Source organism: Peromyscus californicus, unplaced genomic scaffold (genome assembly GCF_007827085.1).
Source record: "Peromyscus californicus insignis strain IS unplaced genomic scaffold, ASM782708v3 Scaffold_12__1_contigs__length_115047231, whole genome shotgun sequence".
In the NCBI taxonomy this organism is placed as follows: Eukaryota; Metazoa; Chordata; class Mammalia; order Rodentia; family Cricetidae; genus Peromyscus; species Peromyscus californicus.
This window is the reverse complement of record NW_026294413.1, coordinates 4566463-4587442: the sequence shown is the minus strand read 5'-3', so window position 1 is coordinate 4587442 and position 20980 is coordinate 4566463. Positions and strand designations below refer to the sequence as shown.

Here is a 20980-nt window from a genome sequence, read left to right as displayed (position 1 = left end):
CATAGAATGGGGAGAAGCCTGTTTGGCACCCCAGATGTGCCTTGGGACCAAGGCCATAACAGCCAGCAGTGGCTTCCTCTCTCCCTGCTTCTCAGTGGCACTCCTCAAACTGTTGGCCCATGGTTACCATGGTGACACAGCACCGGGTGAAGTTGCTTAGAAATAATGACAAGTGGTGGCAGCGGGGAAGCAGAGTTGGGTGGTGATTGGTCTCTGAGGAGTGCCTGGGTCTGAGGAAAAGTAACAAAAGGAGCTGTGCCCAAGAAAAGGGAGAGACAGAGGCGCCCACTGCAGGAGCCAGCTGCTGGTGTCCCCCCATCCCACAGGGAACACTGATGTCATCTTGCAGTGCCCACATGTGCCTGGGCTTACAGCTTATAGACTATACATAATTGCCTAGGTCATTTTATTCCTCAGAGTTCGGACTTGAAACACAGTAAACATTGGTTCTTGGTTTCAGTTTCCTTAAAGATAAGACAAATCGTTGACTCAAACCCATTCTATAGCCCACTTCATTCTTGTGGCTTGAGTCATTCTGTGTCAATGGCAATTAAAGGAAGTATGGCTGGAATGGACTTTCCAACTTCCCCTTTTCCGGAGTTAAGTGAAATCACTGCAAAACAAGATTTTTTTTTTTTTTTTTAAGCTATTGTCAATCGGTTTCTTCATGTTGCCCCTGAAATCTTGGGTTCTGCTCTTAAGTCAAATGGTAGGGCATGGGAAAGACTTGCTCTGCCTAGCATAAATGGAGAACCATCATCTGTATGTCTCATGCCTGTCCACACAGTGGCCTACAGAGTTCAAACAAGATAGTAGTTTTCTGTCTTTCTAGGGTCTCAGAAACCCATGGAACTTTCCTTCTCCATAGCTCATATCTGGTTCTGTTCCAGGGTTGCTGTCTCCTGAACAAGTAGTGGGATTGGTCAGATGGAGAGAAAGGCCAAGAGCTGAAAGCTTCTTAGCATGATATCTCCACCTCAAAAAGCACACTTTAGGCCCTGCCTTACAGGAGGCCACTCTCTGAGGCCTTCCCCAGGCACCTGTTGATCCCAAGAGATGTGTGTTAGCTCAAAAAAGCCAAGCCAAAGAGGGAAGCCTGGAATGCCATCTTCTTCATGGCCTCTCAGGCCAAGAGCCAATTCTCCAGGCAGTCCAAAGTACTGGCACCACTGATCTTGACATTCAGAAGCCCTCCGAGGTCTGCACCCTCAGCAGCTCCCCACACCGCACAGGGAAGCCTGGAATGGCTGCTGCCCAGGGTCTAGCGTGCAGAAAGAGCCTGTATTCTGTGTTGATGGGAGAGAAAGCAGGAGGAAGGATAATCCAACTGGCGGTGAGGTGCCGGTTCCCCAGACCCCTGTCCCTCATGCAGTTCTCTGCTCAGTCCTCTTGACCCTCTTCCTGACCCTCCTTAGGTGCTGAGTGTAAGAGAAGCAGCACGAGCACCTCCACTCCCCTCCAGACCCCTCTGTAGTGCTGCCCTGCCAAGCCTGTGCTCTGCAAATGTCCCCCTTCCCATGACATATGCTCCCATCAGATCCCATGGCTCAAAGGGCCTGCTAACAAATCTAGGCCAAACACAGCTGCGTTGATAAGATTTTCACAAGAGTCCCTAAAAATACATTTCTCCTTAAATCAGCCTTGCCAGTCACCAAGCAGCTACAGAGCTTGAAGGACAGAAGCGGCTTCAGAACCGGCCAAGCCCCCTCCCTCTTAGAGCTCAGAAACCAGATTCCTGGGGAGCAGAAATAACAGCAAGAACAACAGCGGCTGAGGACTAGTTCCAGCCCCATCATGAAGATGGAACAAAGCGCACTCTAAGGGCAGGCTCAGACTGTGAGCTCTGGAGTTCGTTCAGCCGTGTGTACACCCATTCATCTGCTCGCTCCTCGCTCAGCAAGGTTTTGTCCAGTGTTCACCATATCCCAAAGTTGCATGTGTTGCTAGATGTCGGGGGATATACACGAACCTGTACCTTTCTCATGGCTGTTACATTCCCGCTATGAAATAACTATGTGAGCACTGGATACTGACAAGGGATTTGGAGGGAGACAGAGCAAGGTAAGCCAGCGTGAACATAGAGGACTGATGCAATATTACATCAGAAAAGGCTTCCCCATAGATGACCCCCAAGGTGTGACTGTCTGGGAGAGTATTCCCAGCAGAAAGATCCGTGAGGTTAAAGCTTGGAGGCAGAGTGTGTCTGGTTAGCTGAGGACCAAGAAGAAGGCCAGAATGGCTGGAAGGAAGGAAGCAAGGAGAGAGATTACCAGAGGAACTGTGGGGCCAGTCACAAAGGTCTTTGCAGACGGGTGCGTGGTCATAGAAGCTGTGGGACCAACCACGATGGTCCTTGCAGACCATTGTAAGGCTCTTGACTGTGGTATCCGGGGGCGTGGGCAGAGAGGCGAGCTGATCTGCCTCCATTTCTGACTAGATTCCTTCCTGCTGATCTGTTTGAGGGGACGTAAGCGTGAGGTGGGAAGTAGTGTGAGTAGATAGCATGAGAGGCTGTAGCACAAAGGAACACAGAGAAATAAAGGTGACTTGGGTGATGACGGAGAGGTGTGGGAGATGGATAGCAGCCAGCTACTGAGACTGCTTGGGAGATGGCATCCACGCTGTTCATCTGTGTCATATGCTATCTGGGGGAGGAAGAGAAGGACAGAGGAGAAAAAGAGGAGCAGAGAGGATAGACATCTGGGAGACATCATTGTCTAAAGCTATAAAAATTGACAGCGACTTTAACACCATAAAACTGGACAGAGATGTGCTTACGCAGAGGCCTGGTGGGTACTGCAGTCTGCTTGTGTTCCAGCCTGTCCAGCTCCCACATGCTTCTTTCTCTTCTAGTTAGCACAGGCCACCAGGCATGAACTCTGATAGTTCTCATCCTTATTACCTTCCACCTGAAAAATCTTATTGCAAATGATGCTGGGTAAATATTTGTTCTAAGAGCTCTCCCTGGTCTTATCTCACCACTAAATATGCTAACCCCAGGGTGAGAGCTGTTATTATCCTGGTAACCTATGAGTCGGTTCCACACTGCACTTCCTCCAACAGGGTCTGGCTCTCGCCTTTCTCTCGGTGACACTTGTGTGTGTTTCTTATTGCACCTTTTGTACTGACTTCTGTTTTCTGATCATGTGTGATAATGCTGTGCTGAACCATTCTTGGTGAGGGATATCAGCCACACCCACTTCTGACATCACTCACTTCTGTGGCTCAGCATGTACACAGCCACAGCCACACATATGCACACATGGAGATATTTATGGGCTCCCGTGATGCCATGCACAGTTTCTACTCAGGGGGGAATAGCCTTGCCACCTACCTCAGCTGCTGCCTCCTGCGCTCTAATCTCCCCAGACCTCTGGACTTTCTGATACGCTGTACATGTTAAAGCCCTTAACCTTTGAAACGTACACCTTCCTTCTCATGCCATTGTTCTAAGTCAGCCAGGAATGGGTAAAGAGATAAGACCAGAGTCCTCCCTCCAGGAGCAGGTCCTGCCTTTCCACAGAAACTCTAGTTTCTGACACAGCTGATGTTTCTGCCTCTGCTTTCCTCTCATGTTACACTACCACCGGAAGTCCGCATTCTCGCCTCAGGCAGCCTCAGAGGACCCAGCCCCACCCCTCCTGCGTGGCAGGTGGACAGCTTACCTGGCTGAAGTGGCGGGGCTGCTGCGAAACAGCTAGCTGCCTAGAGTTGGTTTTCCAGGTGTGTGGCTTCAAGCCACTCTCTTTCTACCCAGAAGGGAAGATTGAGCAGCTTATCTTCTCACCCCAGGAACCAGCGACTTCTTTCCTCCTCCCTCTTCAGGTCATCTGTAGCTCACCAGCTCCCGCCTCCACCCACCACCATCTTCCCAAGCTCCTTCCTGTTTCCTTTCTTCTAACCCCGAAAGAAGGGAGCCTGGGGAGGTGAGTTGGGGAGGCTGCCCCTCCTCTAGGGGCTCCTTCTGTTACTCCGAGCAGCCCTGAGGTTCCAGAAACAGAGCTTCCAAAGTCCCATCTGACATCAGTGCAGAAAGCTTGAGACATTAATTCCCTCTGCTGTTCTGCTGTGTCCCTGTACCTCCAAGTACCCCAGGGTTGTGTCTGTGCCTCGGCTGCTCTTGTCCTCTCTGCATGTGGAGAGTCAGGAACACCTCGCTGCTAACCGCGGTCCACACATGTGCCCTGATGTCCTAGCAGTGACAGCCATCGAGGGTGTCCTCAGTGTTCTGCCTCCTTCTCCCTTCATGCTGGATGATTCAGAGGAGTTTCTATCCGTCGTTTTTTCTTTTTCCGTCATTCACCTGGTGCTTCTTACTGCTGTCACCTCTAAGACACTAAGTGAACTGTGCCTTGTCCTGTTCAGGTGGCCCTTTAGTCTCCTAAAGGAGACATACACAAGTCTGGCTTGCCCTTGGTCTCACTCAGTGAGTGTGCATGTCTCTTATCCATCCCATGGCCTGAGGAACTTGATTCCACCTCATGTTCGTGCCCATGACTTCTACACCCCATTTCCAAATGGCCTCAACTTCCTGATTGACACTTTCACCTAGGCCACAACATCAGGTCCTTCCGCCCACGTAGAACACACTTTGAAGTTGGAAAGGTTACTCCTTGCCAATGAGTTTCTAACATACACGATCTGTTTGTGGCCTTTCCTTGCTGTCCATAGTTACAGTGGAGTTTTATCTGAATTTTTCCTTTCCTTTTCAACCTTTGCTCTAGCCTGTGCCCAGACCCCTACCTCTTGCAAACTCTTCCCGGACAAATGTTTGGAGATTTGCTACTCCATGGAGTTTTCCCGAGGCGAAGTTTCGTATTCCTTTTTCTGGTACTATGTGAGGTCCTTTACGCTCACTCCGCCAATGCACTGTGCCAGTTCAAGTGTATCTGGGCAACCCAGACCCCATGACACTGCTCCCGATGAGGCCCAGCCCTGCCCAAAGTGTGCTGTGGAAACTTAGGGCACATTTCTCGAACTTAATGGACATGAGTACACAGATTTTGATGTCTTGTGATGGACACGACTCTATGAAGAACTGCCATGGGCTTTCATGGCCACTAAATGTTCTGCCAGTCTCCTAATGTAAGAAGTCTATTCATAGTGATAGGAGCTGAGGTCTCAGCTCTGCTTCGTCTTGTCTGCACCAAGGTTTCATTCTGGGCTGCTAGTGTAATTGAATTGTTACAGACTACAACAACTAGCCATTGGGTAAATTGAGGTGTGTTCCCTAACTGCTTGGGAACTTCATTCAGGCAGGTACTGTGTGTGGACGTGCACACTCTCTCTCTCTCTCTCTCTCTCTCTCTCTCTCTCTCTCTCTCTCTCTCTCTCTCTCTCTCTCTCTCTCTCACACACACACACACACACACACACACACACACACATACACTCCATGTAGTCTCTGAATATCTCCTTCTACTACTGCGGGCAACCCTGAGATTCCAGAAGCGGAACTGCTCAAGGTCCCATCTGACATCAGTGCAGCTTTGAAAAGCCATGCCACCAGTCATGTTTGTGCCAACCTGTTTCTGTGTCCATCACACATACGCTGTATGCACGTAGACATCAGCTTCCTAACATCCCCTAATACATATATGTGCCTTGATAGCTTAATTGTCGACAGCTATGGCAGTACATTGATTGTTTTAAATGTATGCCCACTGACTGCATGAGGCAACCCTTCTACTTGCTAATATTAAAAGTGGGTCAGAGGGGAGCCCCAGCCTCTGTAGGTGTGTTTATCCCCTTTTGCCTCACTGTACCTGCAATGCCTGACATCCACAGCTGAAGGAAGGAGACGATCATTTTGGCTCACGATTTCAGAGCATTTCAATATGTCTTGGTGGGGAAGGCGTGGTGGATCTCAACTGAGGGTGTCGGTTGTGTGTGGCAGTCTGTTCACATCACAGCAGCCCAGGGAGCCGATCAAGAGGTCCCTCAGTCTCTCAAAAGAATGCCACCAGATGAGGAGCAAACATTCAGAGCAGGAGCATCTAAGGGATATGGCAGACTCAAACCATAACAGTCGGCAGATGAAGTGGCCATTAGGCTGGTGTCGAGAGGGAGGGAGAGAAGGACAAAGGTCAGCTGGGAGGAATTGTTTGCTACAGACTGTGCCAGGGAAGGAAAGAGGAGTTCACACGGGAATTGGGGGCCCACCATCACCCTGTCTGGATGCAGCCATGGGTTCCTGACCACCCAGGAATGTTATCGAATACAGTTGCTTTTCTTACAATACTGGCATCTCCTAACTGAGTTGTAGTTGGATAGAAAACACAATGGGAAAAAAAACCCCACAATTTGAATACAAATATGTGCTGAATATATTCTATCTGGCTGTGGGTATAGGAGTATATTTAGAATTTTTCTCTTTTCTAATTAAAGATGGGGTTTCTGTCTGTGTGCATTTCTGGAATTGGCCATGAAAGTAGATTGGAAATGTTCACATATTAAAATGAACCCTGTATTTTATGACTTTTTCACTTGTACTTTAAGACATAGCACACATGGAAGAAATTAGCTGAGAATCTTTTCCTTTATTGCCTTTGTCATAGATAATGCTGACCTGTTTGTGACCTTGGGGGTCTCTATCTCATTTCCTTCAGTGATATATCACAAGGTGTGTTCAAAAGAACTGGGTAACATGTGAAATGGAGATGCCGTCCGTCAACAGCCAGAACTCTGTCCTTACTCAGAGTGAGGGCTTGGAGCTGTCTAGATGAAGATGTGTCAAAGGTTCTGGAGCTTACATTATAGAAGGGACTCCATGACTCACATCCCCCATCACAGAGAGAGTTCTTCAGATAAATGTACATACACACATATATACCGTTGTTCTTCAGACACACACACACACACACACACACACACACACACACGCATGCACATCATCATCGACTTTCAAGGCTATTAGTGATATAGGACTTCTCCACCTGCCACTGTGTGTCTGTTTATGCAGCATATATTTACTAACACAATTATGCCCAATAACATGGTTTTTCAAAACTCCCAGTACTTTCTGGTGACATTCTTAACAAGCTTTGAACAACCTTGCCTCAGTTTATACTGCTGCCTCATTCTTAGAGACATTAGTGATACTAAGACAGCTTAGGAATTTAAAACTAAAACTTCATGTAGACAGCTCTGAAGAGTCTAAATGAACATAGACTAGCTACCGTAAAGAGAGTCCTTGTGTTATACTACTGATTATATTATCTTTCCACAGACATTTGTGGATTGTGTGGTACTGTCGCCTTGATCAGTGAGCTCAAAGGGACTGGCCTGTCTCTCAGTTATCTGGAGGGAAGACTAGAAGCCAGGCCAGCAAAGTTGGTTTTCATCCCTTAACTCTCAAAGAACCATTTTATAGATGATTTTTAATAAATGAAAAAGAAAACAATTTAAAGGAGTTTGGAGAACAAAGCTTTTTGGTGATAACCATGTTGGCTGCCCTTCTGGTTTCTGTGAAGAGACGGTTGGGTTCTTACTTTCCTCCCCTTGGACTGTCTCTGTCACTGCTGTCTGTCTCTTGGTCCGCTGAGCCATCTGAGGGAAGCCTGGGTTGACATCTCTTCCCCAAGGCAGTGATTACTGGACAGTATCACACCCCAGTCCTCAGAGTGAAGTGGTTCTCAGCCCTGGTGCTTCAGCTGGTGGCCCCTCCAGACTCTTCTCCTGTCACTGTGTCTGCACTGGATAAGCCAGGGATGTGGCTGATTCATTGATCAGTAGAGAGCGCTCACCCTGAACTGTTTTAAACCAGTCGGTGGGGGTGAGGACACTCAGAGATCAAGGTACTCCCAGGAAAGAAAGATTATTTTATTTTAGCGTATTTAAGCTCATGCCATGGCATAGCCTATAATTCCAGTCCTAGTGGACTGAGGCAGGGGAATTGCCAGAGTTCAAGGCCAGTTTGGGTTATATAGTATATGCCTAACTAGCCTGGGCTAAAGAGTAAGAGCCTGTCTTAAAGACCACGCCTACTTACCACCTCCACTACCACCCATAAAAAGCCCAGCATGATATCACATGCCTGTAACCCCCAGCTATCTGGAGGAGCAGGCTGAGAAGGAAGGTCAGTTTGAGCCCTAGGCTCTCCAGTACTACACAGTGAATAGAGAGACCCAGCCTCAAACCAAGAAACAAAATACATATTTTAAGAATTTAAATGTTAAGAATGGGAAACCCAAAGATTGTAAAGATGAGAAATAGGAAGTCAAAGAGACAAGAGCTCTTCACTGTAATTAGATGTATGCAAAATAAAATTAAAGGCGTCCTATCCTATGAGTTACTCAGTGGCTAATGAGTCCTTGACTGTCTGACTCAGAAACCGGTTTGTTTTGTAGGATCCTTTAATCAGTGCCGCAGGAGGCCTTGTCTGGCAGACAGCTAGAGCAGCCCAGGTGACCAGGAGTGAGCCAGGAAGGCTGTGCTGCAGTGCACAACAGTTTCCCTTAAGGCGGTCTTAAATTTTGATCAATCTCAGGCTCAAGATTGGACATGATTGATGTTTTTCCCTTCAGAAATGTGCAAATTATCCACCAAGTGATGCCTCTGCAGGGACACCTGGGGGGTCCTCAGCCTGGGCTTGTCTGAGGGTGTGGAACCCAAGGGAAGCCACCTCCTCCTCTCCCACAGGGAAGGGCCAGGCATTCCAAACTTACTGGCTGCATAATTTAGCAATTGTCAAGGAAGCTCAGCAGCAAATTCTTTTATACAGTCCAGAGTCGCGGCTCTCTGAAAAGCTAACGCCTAGAATAGTTTTAAATAAATTTTGAAAAATGGAAATGCCACGTGAGGAAAGGGCCCTAAAAATAGTTGACATTGGTGTGTGGAGTTGAATGGAAAGGCCTTCCGAATTTCAAGAAATACTACAGAAAGCCATTTATTTTTGAACTTTGAGCTAGTCTTTCCTTTAAAAATCGTGAGCCTGGGTATCGGGCTTAGAAAGGATGTGTGCATGTGCTTCACAAAATATCCCTTTCTCTCTGAAAACTGTGTCACCAAGAGTCACCAGACGAAGGCCCTTTACAAAGCAAGCCCACCCTCCCTCAAAGGACTATATTTTGAAACACCCTGAGGGGAGCATGTTGGTCTGAACCCTCGTTCTCCCAGAGAACTCACCTGGAACTGATCGCCTGGGTGTCTCTGCTCATCTACTTTTGCTTTGCTTTGACTGGTCAGACATGTAGCCACCAGGGGATGCTCCTGCCCCCCTATAGCTGCTTCTGGGGGAATTGGTGGGCACACAGACATCCCGCTGGTGACCCGGAGCAAACATCTTTCTTCCTTCACCATCTGGGTACCTAGCATGGAGTAAGGCAGCAAGGGTGCTGATTAACGTGGCTCTCGAGCTTGCACACTGGTCACTCCAGAGGGCTGATTAAACACAGGTTGCTGGCTTGCCCTGAACTTCCAATGTAGGCTCTCTGGGAGGACCCGGGAATCTGCATTTCTCCATAAGCTTCAAGGGGCTACAGTGCTCCTGATTCAGGTCCTTCCTGCACTTTGAAGATCACTGGGCTCAGGATAGCAGGTGTTGAGACTGAGTTATTCATCACTGGGGCAGCTACCCAACCCAATCTTCTTGACAACAGCAGAATCAATCAGGGTGCCTGCTGGAATGTTTCTATAGGTCATAGCCAAGTGACCCTGTCAAAACCTTATTCTGATACCCTTGAACTTGGTCTGTATTAAAATGCAAATGTTCATTGTTGTTCATTCAACAAACATTTATAGGGCATTTTCTACAGACCAGGTGCTGAGTAGAATTTAAAGGATTCAAAAAATAACAGCAAAAACGTATTATATATACAAAGCAAATTCCCTAAGAGCTTTCACTATGGTGGGAGACAGTTGGATAAGTTAGTATCTACAGTATTATCAGTATTTACAGTTCTTATAAGTTAAGAAGTAACAACACATTTATTTAAAACTAAATGGCGAGGCTTGAGGGCTGTAATAGGTATATTATGTAATATGTATCATCCACAAGATAGTGTCTTGCTCCCAGAATCGCTGCTGGGGAAGATGTCCCACCCAGATGCAGTCATGGCTTCCTGACAGAGCTTCTGTGGAGGAGGAAGAGGCTTGAAAGTGGGTTTCATCAATGAATATTTATGGAAGGACTCTGTTTTATCACCTTGCATTGGGATGCCTCACTGTTTATAGTATGCTGTTGTATTTCCCCTGTACCCAGTCCTGTGGCAGCCACCATGAAAATGTAGGAGAGACGGAAGGAAGTAGAGAAGTTGACTTCCCGGGAATAGGAAATCAGGGACACTGGTGACACATGGAGTAAAGGTGCCAGCTTGCCGTGTAGTGAGTCCGAGGCAGCGTGACAACGTCATCACATCCTCCTTCTCACGCCGCCTTTGACCTCAGTGTGTATTACAACAAAGCACATCTTTGCATGCTGAGCTTCCTCTGGACGTGTGCAATGTGTATTTAGATTTCATAAAGTTTGCAGATTGAAAAAGGGGGCTCATACACTCACCTTGGCCCAATCGTACTTGAACATTCTCCAATAGCTGAATGGAGGGTCAGTTTGAATTGAACTTAAATGGAAGGATAAAGACGTAAAATGCAGTCACTTAGTCATACTGGTTGTGTAGCCACAGGGAGGTGGCTCCCATGTTGGACAGCACAGCCCAATGCATATCTGTTCCTTCAGCAGCATGCAGCCTAGCAGATCCAGTACTGAATTAGGTCTGCGTGTGGGCTTATGCCAGCCTGGTGCCTTGGTAACAAGCTAAAACTTGGTCTCCTCCATCCTCTTCTGTCATCATTGCTCATCAGCTACGATGGCCTATCCCAAACCTAATTCAGTCTATCTCGTCTTTCAGGGTCCTACAGTTACCTGCTTGTATCCACTTGTGACAATGCAAAGAGGTGGTACCTTTGATGACTAGCTGCATAATCTCTAGAATAAGGACAGAGAGCATGCTGGGTAGATGGATGCATGCCAAAGATTTATTAACAGACTTACAACAGCAGTGTGTTCCTGTTGGGTGCACACCCCTTTCTTTAACATAAAGTAACTGTCATCGAAAGCTTGCCAACTTTGTTCTTAAAAGCAAGTTTATGTTAAATATTTACACACAGAATCTTAAAAGAATTTATATGTAGAATCTTACTTAACCCCTCCCCTGCAAAAAGAACCCCTATAAGCTGAAAGAAGAATTGTATTAACCAGGGACTATAACATGGGTTGTTGGGAAAATTGATCAAAAATTTAAAAATTCAATTTGGTAGGGGTAGTCACTTCAATAACGCAGTGGTCATCGTTAAAAACAAGGTACTGAGTACTGAGCTGACAGTAGATGGTAAGTGCTCTCACCAGAAGAGCAGGAAAGTATTTGAAGTTACACATATGGTAGATAATCTTGTTTAATAATTTGTACTTATTTTAAAACATTGGCTATACTCCATAAATAAGTTCTGTTTCATTGGCCAATGAAAATAAATATTTTTAGAGGCCAGTTTGTCATGATAGTTTGTAAACGCAAATCCTGGGTGCTTTGTCATAACTCTTACGTGGGAATCCTTTCTCTGGACTGAAAGCATCGCTGTGTGTGACTTTTGTGAATAAAGACCATTAAGTCTTTATTCTCGCCATCTATGAAGAAATGCCTAGGTTTGCCTATTTCTGTCCTACCTGTGAAGCCTGTGGGGAACTCCAATGCCTTCGAGGACAGCATGTACCTCATCTTTGTTGCCTTGTAACCTGCCCAGGACTTTACATAACGTTTTCTGAGTATGAACTGAATGTGTCTATAACACCGTCTGAGGTCCCTTTATTGCCGATGCCCATCTCTGCTGATGAGCAGAAACATTTCTTAGCTACTGCTTCCCCAACCCTTTGTTCTCCACCGGTTTGGAGGTGGAACGGAGGTAATGAAGCTGCAGGTCCAGGCCAGTTGGTGAAACCTGATACAGAGTAAATTTGGTTATTAAACTCATCTTCTTAAGCTCCCTCGCCTAAGCTACTTGATGTTGCTGCTGCAAACACACATTGCCAAACAGACAAGTGGGAGCCTGCTTGGCTCCCTCAAATATTTTGTAATTGAAGTTAGCTGTGTCACAGCTTTCATTGTTGCCCGTTTCCTTAAATGCACAGGGGTTTATAACTCATGCAAGTACTTTCTCAGACAAATAAGAGAATTATGGGGTTGAAAAAGCAGTTCCCACCCTCCCAAGAGAAGTCTTGCTAAATCAAGGTTAAATGATCAGATCAACGTCCAGGACACCATCGTGGTCTCTGCCAGAAGAGACATCAGCTCTCTCCAGGATGGAAAAGTTCAAGTGCAAGAAAGTCTCTTTGACTTGGTTTGCCCAACGTTAACTAATTTTTTATCAATTACGGGACTCATTTTTTTTTGGGGGGGGAACATTTGTGAACCACTCAATCACTGCCCTCTGAACTTACTTAGTACATGCTATTTTGAAATCCCGTCATTATCACTAAGTGATGGGATGCATTCCGATATGTGCATCATTGGGTGATCTCATTGTACAAGCATCATCAAAGGTTTTCTTGCAGGCCCAGATGATATAGGTCAGTCACTTGATGTGACCTTTTGATGCAATCAAGACTTGAATTAAACACAGATGTTTGGGGCTGCCAGCTATGAAACATGGCACACTGTGTCCAGTGAACTCTTTTTAGTTAGGACGAAGAGTGTATTCCAAAGTGCCAGGACTTGTAGTAAGTTGAAACAGTAGCAGGCGCACTCCTTACTGTCGAGTGTCAATGCTGTACTTCTGCATGGCAAGCAGTGAAGTGGGTGTGTTTGCACCAGCGTCATGCAAACACATGAGAAACGCATCACGCTATAAAGTTGTGCTGGGAGGTTAAAAGTGACCAAGACCTCGTTTGGCCATGTGAACTTTTAAGCCCCATTCTAATTTTATGAGTGTCTTATGAGTGCCCTGCCACTGACACCTCCATAAGGGTTTAGCATGACTAATCTATTTCCAATCTTCACAATGTGCCCTTAGCTGTAACTTTTTAGAAGGACGTTAAGACTGAGCTGATGTATACATTGGTTTATGTTACATACAATTTCTGCAAATGGTCAATTTACAGACTATAGTCTTTTATTCATGTTTATCTTGTTAGTGTTCAATTTCAATGTTATTAATTTCATAATCCTTGAAAAATTAAAGCAAATAAAATCTGCTGACCGTTGATATCTGCACTTTAACTTACAGTGTTGTTGTAGGCATGCTTTTTAATCTTTACATTCTAAATACGAGAGAACCTTTTTTTAAAACTTTACTACATTTTTAAACTTGATATGTGAATGGTGTATGGGGGTCAAAGAGCAACCCTTAGAAGTCAGTTCCCTCCTTGCACAATATGGGTCCCAGAGATCATGCTTGGCAGCAAATGCTTTTACCTGCTGAACCATCCCACCAGCCTGGAGAGGACACTATTAGGTTGTGTCTCAATTAAAACGAAGCGGAACTTGATTCAAGTTAACTTGCATTCATCCTGTTCTAAGTTCAATCGGTCAACAAGCACTTCTTGAGATCCCAATAGATGCCATGAACTAAGGCACCTGGGAAACATAACTACAAAGCATTGTCCTTACCTAACAACAGATTGCAGGCAAGACAGGCACCAAGCAAGTAGCAGAAGCAGGAAAGGATTCAGAGAGCAAATATCAGGAGGCTCCGTTTACCTACACCAGCACCAAATCACTGTAAACTCAAAAGAACTCATGGAATGTGGAACCCATGCTCTATCCAAAATAATATTATCTCCATTTCATAGGAGAGACACATCCCTACAGTTGTTTATAGCATTCCCAACAATAAAATCAATGACCTAAATGTGAAATTAATTGGGAACCACGATACTAATACACTGTTTGGTGATTAAGCACATTAGATGGGATTGTTTCAAAGGGCCTAATTATTGTGTCTGCCACACTCATCTGTTTGAGTCACTCCTAACTCTTGGACTGTTGCCTAGATCATTCTGCTGTACAGTTGTAGTTGTTCCAGTTGCTCCGTCCTCTCCCTCCTCCCACACCTCTCCCTCCTCCCCCTCCTCCCTCTCCTTCTCATCTTCTTTCTGTCACTTTCCTCATGATACTCACGAAGCTCAGAGGTCTATACTTTCACAAATTCTAGATCCTAGTGGATAGTTTGGGTGTTTGATTCTTCTGAGCTTGGGTGCAAGTTGATGTCTGATGTTTTACAGGTCCGTGATTTAAAAGTGCCTGGTGACATCACTTTTGCTGGCAACAGCCCTCAGGGGACTCTTTTTGTGTTCACCTCTTGTGGGTTTTGTTTGCTTGTTTGTTTGTTTAATTGTTTGGTTGGGTTTTGTCAAACATACTTTACCCTGACCCTATGAGTAGATGAGGTGATCTGACTTTGCTAATCTTTTAATTTCAGAATCTAAAAAGGACGAGAAGGAAAGGAAAACGCCATTCTGTTCCAATACAAAGATCTGAGAGGAGTGTTTTCCAACATCCTCCAGAGCTGGGAGCATCAGAACTAATATTTTCCCAAAGAGTGCCATCATATTGAAGTCACTTTATTACGGAGAGGTCTATCTGCAAAACATCAAGAGACTAGGACCCTGGGAGCCGGAGATGACAGTGAACACACTTCGCTTGTGGCTCTCAGTTTCCCAGTGGGGCCTGGTGATCGGTGAATGACCGACCGCCTGCTGATCAGTTGTCTCTTCCCTGTTTCCTGGATTGGACTTCATTAAGGAATTCATTACTTACCTTCAGACTTACATGTGGGAGTTTTCACAATAGTAGTTTTGGGATCATTGAGACTTGGATTCATTTCATCATTTAACAGAAAGGGACAGAATCCAAAGTAGTTCTCATCATGGCCTTGAACGTTGCCCCAGTGAGAGACACAAAGTGGCTGACCCTGGAAGTCTGCAGACAGTATCAGAGAGGAACGTGCTCTCGCTCTGACGAAGAATGCAAATTCGCTCACCCCCCCAAAAGTTGCCAGGTTGAAAATGGAAGAGTAATTGCCTGCTTTGATTCCCTCAAGGTAAGACAGTCATTTTACCTGCCACCTCCGGGCTGAGTTGGGCTTGCAAAGGGGCCACTTTGCAGTGAGCTCTGCAGAATTTACCGTTCACTCTGATTCTGTCTTCTTTGTGATGGCCAGTGGGAGATTTGTGTTTTGGTTTTGTTTGCTTGGTTGTTTTTTGTTTTCACTCAAATTTATTCCTGCCAGGCATACATGAATTTTTTACATATCTGTGTTTACATTGAAAGTACATGGTTGTGTATTTCTGGTCTGGCATGGCATTCACATACCCAAGGATTTCAAATAAAATTCAGGCTATTGACAGTTGAATAAATGTTTTATCAATGTTTGATCTTCTCTGGGTTACATAAAGGTGAAGAAGCCACACCTGTCATTTTCGTGTGCTAGTCACTCTGACTCACATCTCAAACAATTTCTCTTCTTGTGGCTTTCCTTCTCATCCAGAGCCTTCCTAAAATGCTTCTTGAGAGCATTTTCATTCTGTCTTAAAATGTTTTACGGCTAGTAGAAATTACTGAGTGCACACTCAATACTGGGTTCTCTGAGGACCTACTGTCTGTAAGGAACGTCATCAAAGATCTCAGTGTGATTCAGATGTCCTCTTGATGAGCTCATGTCTGGTGGGAAAATAGGGCACAGCGGCAAATATTGTGGTGCAGGAAGAAAGCTGTGTGCCATACAGGAAAAGACAGAGCACTTCTCCAGGAGGCCTTAGAAGAGAACACTGGCTTCCGGCTGACAAGGAATGTTTGAGGAGGCTGGCCTACCCCAGTTGTGTTGGGTTTGGTAGGGTTTGGGTTTGAAGAAGTGGAAAAATTCAATGAAAAACTTGGCAGATGTGGGATAGTTTATCTCAGACCTCTCTGAGGTTTACTGCAACCCTGACATTACGCTGCTCTGAATTCCAGATAGGCTGAGGTATTCTTAAGGGCACAGTGACATTGTGATACTAGAGACGGTTAAGTCAGACAGCTTAATGTTTTTGCCTATGAAAAACTCCAATGTGCTCACCAATCTTAAAAATATTTCTCATGCTCTGACGTCCAACTGAGAAACCACGGTGCTGGTTTATGGAAGTGACACGACCCCATTCTCAGGTGTTTGAGGTAATTAAATCATATGTCAAAAATTATGTCTCAAAGCAGGGAAATAGCCCAGTTTGTAAAGTCCTTGTGAAGACCCGAGTTTGTACTTAGAATTCATGTGAAAAAAATAAAACAAAACAAAAAACCAGTCATGGTGGAGGCATTTGTAATCCCAGTCAGTGCTTGGGACATGGAGACAGGAGGATGTCTGTGGCCAGCACAGCCTAGTTAGCAGGTTCCAGGGATAGCCTCTGCTTCGATGCTTCAACGGAGGGTGGATTGCATCTGAGGAACAGCATCCAGGCTGTCCTAAACTCTACCTGTGCACACACACACACACACACACACACGTACACGTGCATACACATGTATAGAAATACACACACAAAAATCATGTCTTAAGAGACATAATTCAAACTTATCACTCTTGTAAATAAGTCTTCAAACCAATGTTAATATTTATGTATCTTTAAAAAGAAAACCCTGTCTACACTAAAAGCAGAAGATTCTATTTTTAGCTCAGCAGAAGTGAAATTTGAGAAGTGGGATGTGTGCTCTGTCTGTTAAGCTACCACTACCTTAGTCCTTTGTCAGAAGGGTTCATCAGACTAGACTAAAATGAAAGCTGGACAGATCAATCGTAATTGATTTGGACTCCAATAATTTGAGTCCATTTGTGTATTACTATTATTTTTTTCCTTTCATCAAAAAAGGAAAGGCAGTCTGAATTTGCCTTTTTAGTCTTCACAATGGAAGTGTTTCCTATAAAAAGCAGTGGGGGTTTAAAGCTTTAGTCCAGTATAAGACTGCGTCTCTCAGTTTTCCGAGAGAGATGACACCTCCCAGACATACCGTATGCATAAGATACTTGTCACTCTAGAAGTATCCCCAGGGAACCCATACCCAGCAGTTCACTCAAGGTCACCCAGCTTGCCGTCCGAAGACGAAGAGTGCATCTTAGGCTTTGTCATTTAGAAAAGTGTACTGATATTTTTGACTTAGATGGCTTAATATTTTTGTCCTCATGACATCCTCCTTTTTTTTTTTTTTTGGTGTTTTTTGTGAATTTTCACTTCCTTATCATCAACATATGTATTAGTTTGTTTTAATGTTACTACTAAAATTACCCAGTGGAAGAGGAAAAATGATCTAGAAACACGTCAGAGATGAGGCTCTAACTTCTCAAGTCATCTGTAATTACTTGTGTTAATCTAGCCTTCTCTAGTTGAACAGATAATATTAAATGTTACCATTTTTGTAAGTTTCTTAAAGTTAGAGAAATATAGGGGAAATACTATCAACCTACCAAGGCTCAGTGCCCTTAGAATACCTCTGGCTAAACTTGCAGCTATAGCCCTGATCCTTACAATTCATCACATCACTTGGGCTCACCAGGACCACACTCATTCAGGACACGAATGACATTATGTTTAACACAAAATTCAAGGAAACAAACCACGAGCCTGTTGAGCATTGTTCAAGAGAAAGGAGACTTTCAGATTCGTTTCCAGAAGTGTCTGGTGCACTCTCTGTCCAGTGTGGGAGTATCCTGGTATACTGCCTCGGGCTATCAGTCCCCCGTGAGAGCTGTGGACTTGCAGGTGACTTAATTTGCATGTGATGTTATATGTGTTGAGTTATCAAACTGTAAAGAATGTGAAAGTTGCCTCCAGGCCCAGAGAGAAGTTGGGCCTCCGTCTGAACCCCTGCTCGCCCTGCGCCCTGCCCTCCCCAGGTTATTTGTGCTTTGCTGACTCCAGGCCCTCAGCAGTAGTGAGGACATACGCTGGTGAAAATGACTAAGGTGTGCACAGCTGCTCGCACACTGGTATGTCCATGTGGCAGCGCTGTTCTTAAGATTAGAAGTTGCTACGGCAGGACACACGGCTTACCCGTTCAGAAAAGAGCAACTCAAAACATGGTGAGGCTGATCCCCCAAAGCTACTTAACTGTTTTATTTAACACAGGTTGATCATCTCTTATTCAGACCTCTGTAGTGTGAATTCTGATTGGTCTTAATAAAAACCCAGAGTCAGATATTGAGGTAAACCCTGAAAGATAAGGGGAGTAAAGGAGCCTACCACCAGAGAGACTTCTTACCTCTGCCGAATCCTCAGACTGAAAAGGGGGCCACGCTCCTGTCTCCTCCCACCTTATATTCTTCTCTCTGCCCAGCCATATCACTTCCTGTTTCCTCCTCCCTAGCGCTGGGATCAAAGGCATGAGATCCCAAGTGCTGGGATTAAAGGTGTGTGCCACCTCTGCCTGGCCTCTATGATCAACTAGTGGCTAGCTCTACCCTCTGATCTCCAGGCAAGCTTTATTTGTCAGAGCACAAACAAAATATCAACACAGTCCTCCAAAGTATGAAAATTTTAAAATCACTGGCATAATTCTACCGGTAGAAGATTCTACATCTGACTTCATGGGATGAATTACAGTCAAAATTAGAAGAAAAAAATAGTTTAAAATCTGGGGAAAGTCTAAAATACTTCTAGACTGAAGCATTTGGGGTGAGGAATATCCAAGCTGTATATTAAACAGGATGGCACTGTTTGTGAAGCCACCTGTAACAGAGACCATGAACAAAAGCTTTCAGCGGCTGTCCCTGGACTCCGCTCCCTACTTCTTTACAGAAAAGTTACTTTATCCCCTTGACTCCAGCTTCTTCTTGCTTAGCGTTGAGTCTGCTGTTACTCCACAAGGTTGCTGTGAGTTCTGCCCGACTCCCCACATCCCTACCCGGGGCTGAACACGTCAGGAAGTGGCAATGCTGTTTCCTTTCCCTTCCACAAGTGTCCCGGGACTGCCGCTGATTCTGATGATGGACTTGAAGGGAGGCCGCAGCTCCTCAGTCCTACAAATTAGTCACGACATTAAAAAATAGGAATAATAAGATTTGAGATTTTGATGTCATTTGCTAAAAGATGTTTTGTGAGCACTATGGGAGTATTTGTAAGTATGAGAGGAATCTCTGCTGGTGTGTCAATAATGGGACCCCACACTTTTTTTTTCTTCTTGTTATATTTGTACATGTGGTTAAACTTTCCTGTAAGTACATGCTGAAATAAATTTGTAGGTGTTAGAAAATGGTTTTCTGAGGTGCTTGGAAGGAAAGCAGTGAACATAAAAATGCTCTAAGAAGAGCTATGTTGGGGAGACACATCATGGTTCTGACAGCGGCGTCTGTGCGTTGTACCACTGTTCCCTGGCTGCAGCCTGTGGGAAGAGAACACGGCAGCTGTGATTTTATTCTGAGGGTTCCAGCTCAGTTGTGAGCCGACATCACAGCAATGATTTCCAGAAGGACAGCTCACATTCTGGAACACTGTTCCACAAGTTAGGGTGACTCCACAGAAGCCAAGCTGGACAAGACTGTTTTACAAGCAGAGAATTCATCTGCTGTCAGAACTTTGACCTTGACCAAATAAACCCCATCTCTGTTATCCATGAGATGCTTTCCCTCAATGGCTGCCATGTTTGGGAATTTTCTGTTCAGATTCTTTTTCTTGTAACTGTCAGGAATTAATCTGGGCTATTTTGCAAATGGGAATATCTGAAAAAAAATACATGAATTAACTTTAATTGTTTATTGAGACTAGGGGTTTCAGTTTTCTTAAACAGTTGAATTCAGCTTTTAAATGGAAAACCTACTTTTAAAATCGTCTTGCTAATTTTGGCTGAAAGTATTCCCAGAGTACTTGGGAAAATTGTTTAGACAAATTTTAGAAACTTAGCTATTACCTTTCTAAATAAAAATTAGTTGATGGGCTGTGGAGATGGCTGTCCGTGCAGTGGTAAGTTCAGATCTCCAGCACCCATGTGAAAGCCAAGCCCATGTGTGGCCATGTGGTCCTGTAACCTCAGCATTTGAGAGACAGGGGCAGGTGGGTCCCTGGGACTCACTTGCCAAGCAGCCTCACTGAAATGGTGAGCTACACACTCACATATTTGCATCCCTTCAGCACATAGCACAAACATGCACATACACCACGAAAACACATGCACAGAAGTACTACTTCCGAGGAAGACAGTGTGATTCTTCCGCCACCCCAATCGGATGTCACTTCTCCCTGTTCAGGGCCTTTAAGCGGCTTTTCACTTCATGGAAGATAACCCACTGGTCCAGTGAGATGTGTCTGCATCCTGTGCCAGCCACCTGGCTTCCTCTGAATGCTGTCTGCTACTCTGGCCATCTAGGTTTCTCCTCTCGGTATGCCCAGCAGGCTTTGCTTCTGGCCTGTTGTTGTAACCTTTGCTCTGCTTAGAGCTCTCTTGCCTCATTTCTGTGGACAGTTTGTCCTCCCACATGCTCCAGTGGCTTCTGTAAAGCATGTGAAGCTCTCTGCCAATTCCACCATGTCTGGGACTCTACTACCCCCTCCTTAGGCTTTCTGTGCTCCCTAAATCCAGCAGCAGAGTGGCTACACACCTCCTTGTTTATTGGTATCTCATCCACCTACTTCCTCTATTCTGTGAGAATCAAAGCTGCTTAGGATGAGGATTGTGTCTGCTAAGATCACTGTGGTGCTCCACGGCATAGAATGGTATCTTATGTATAATAAATGACCAATAAAAACCTGTTCAATGGTAGCAAGTGTTCATCGCAAAAGCATGCCAGTTTCTTGGACAGGTTGCAATATATGATTATTTTGGGTGTGTACTATGTTATTTGGCCCCTGAAAGCTATACAGTACTTAGCTGGTGTACCGTGGACTATGGCCGTGATACAAGTATCACAGCAGAGTTTAAAAGCAGGAAGTTCTCTGCAGGAGTTTCAAGACAGGTGTGACTATGGAAGTGCAAGGCCTCACTGAGAAACGGACAACCCATTTCCTTTTTCAAGCTGCGTGTGTTGTCAC

The 20980-nt window shown here is 45.1% G+C and overlaps 1 protein-coding gene across 9 annotated transcripts in view; it reads left to right on the top strand.

The window, feature by feature from the left end:
• Mbnl2 (muscleblind like splicing regulator 2) overlaps positions 1–20980 on the top strand; it is a 168749-nt gene that overhangs the window by 40196 nt on the left and 107573 nt on the right. For 8 of the 9 annotated variants that reach the window (XM_052732458.1, XM_052732453.1, XM_052732456.1 and 5 more), the window contains exon 2: positions 14410–15030. The exons of the other annotated variant lie outside the window; for it this stretch is intronic. In XM_052732458.1, the coding sequence (XP_052588418.1) occupies positions 14857–15030 (174 nt within the window). In that variant the 5' untranslated portion in view covers positions 14410–14856. The remainder of the gene's footprint in view (positions 1–14409; positions 15031–20980) is intronic. 9 annotated transcript variants of the gene reach the window in all.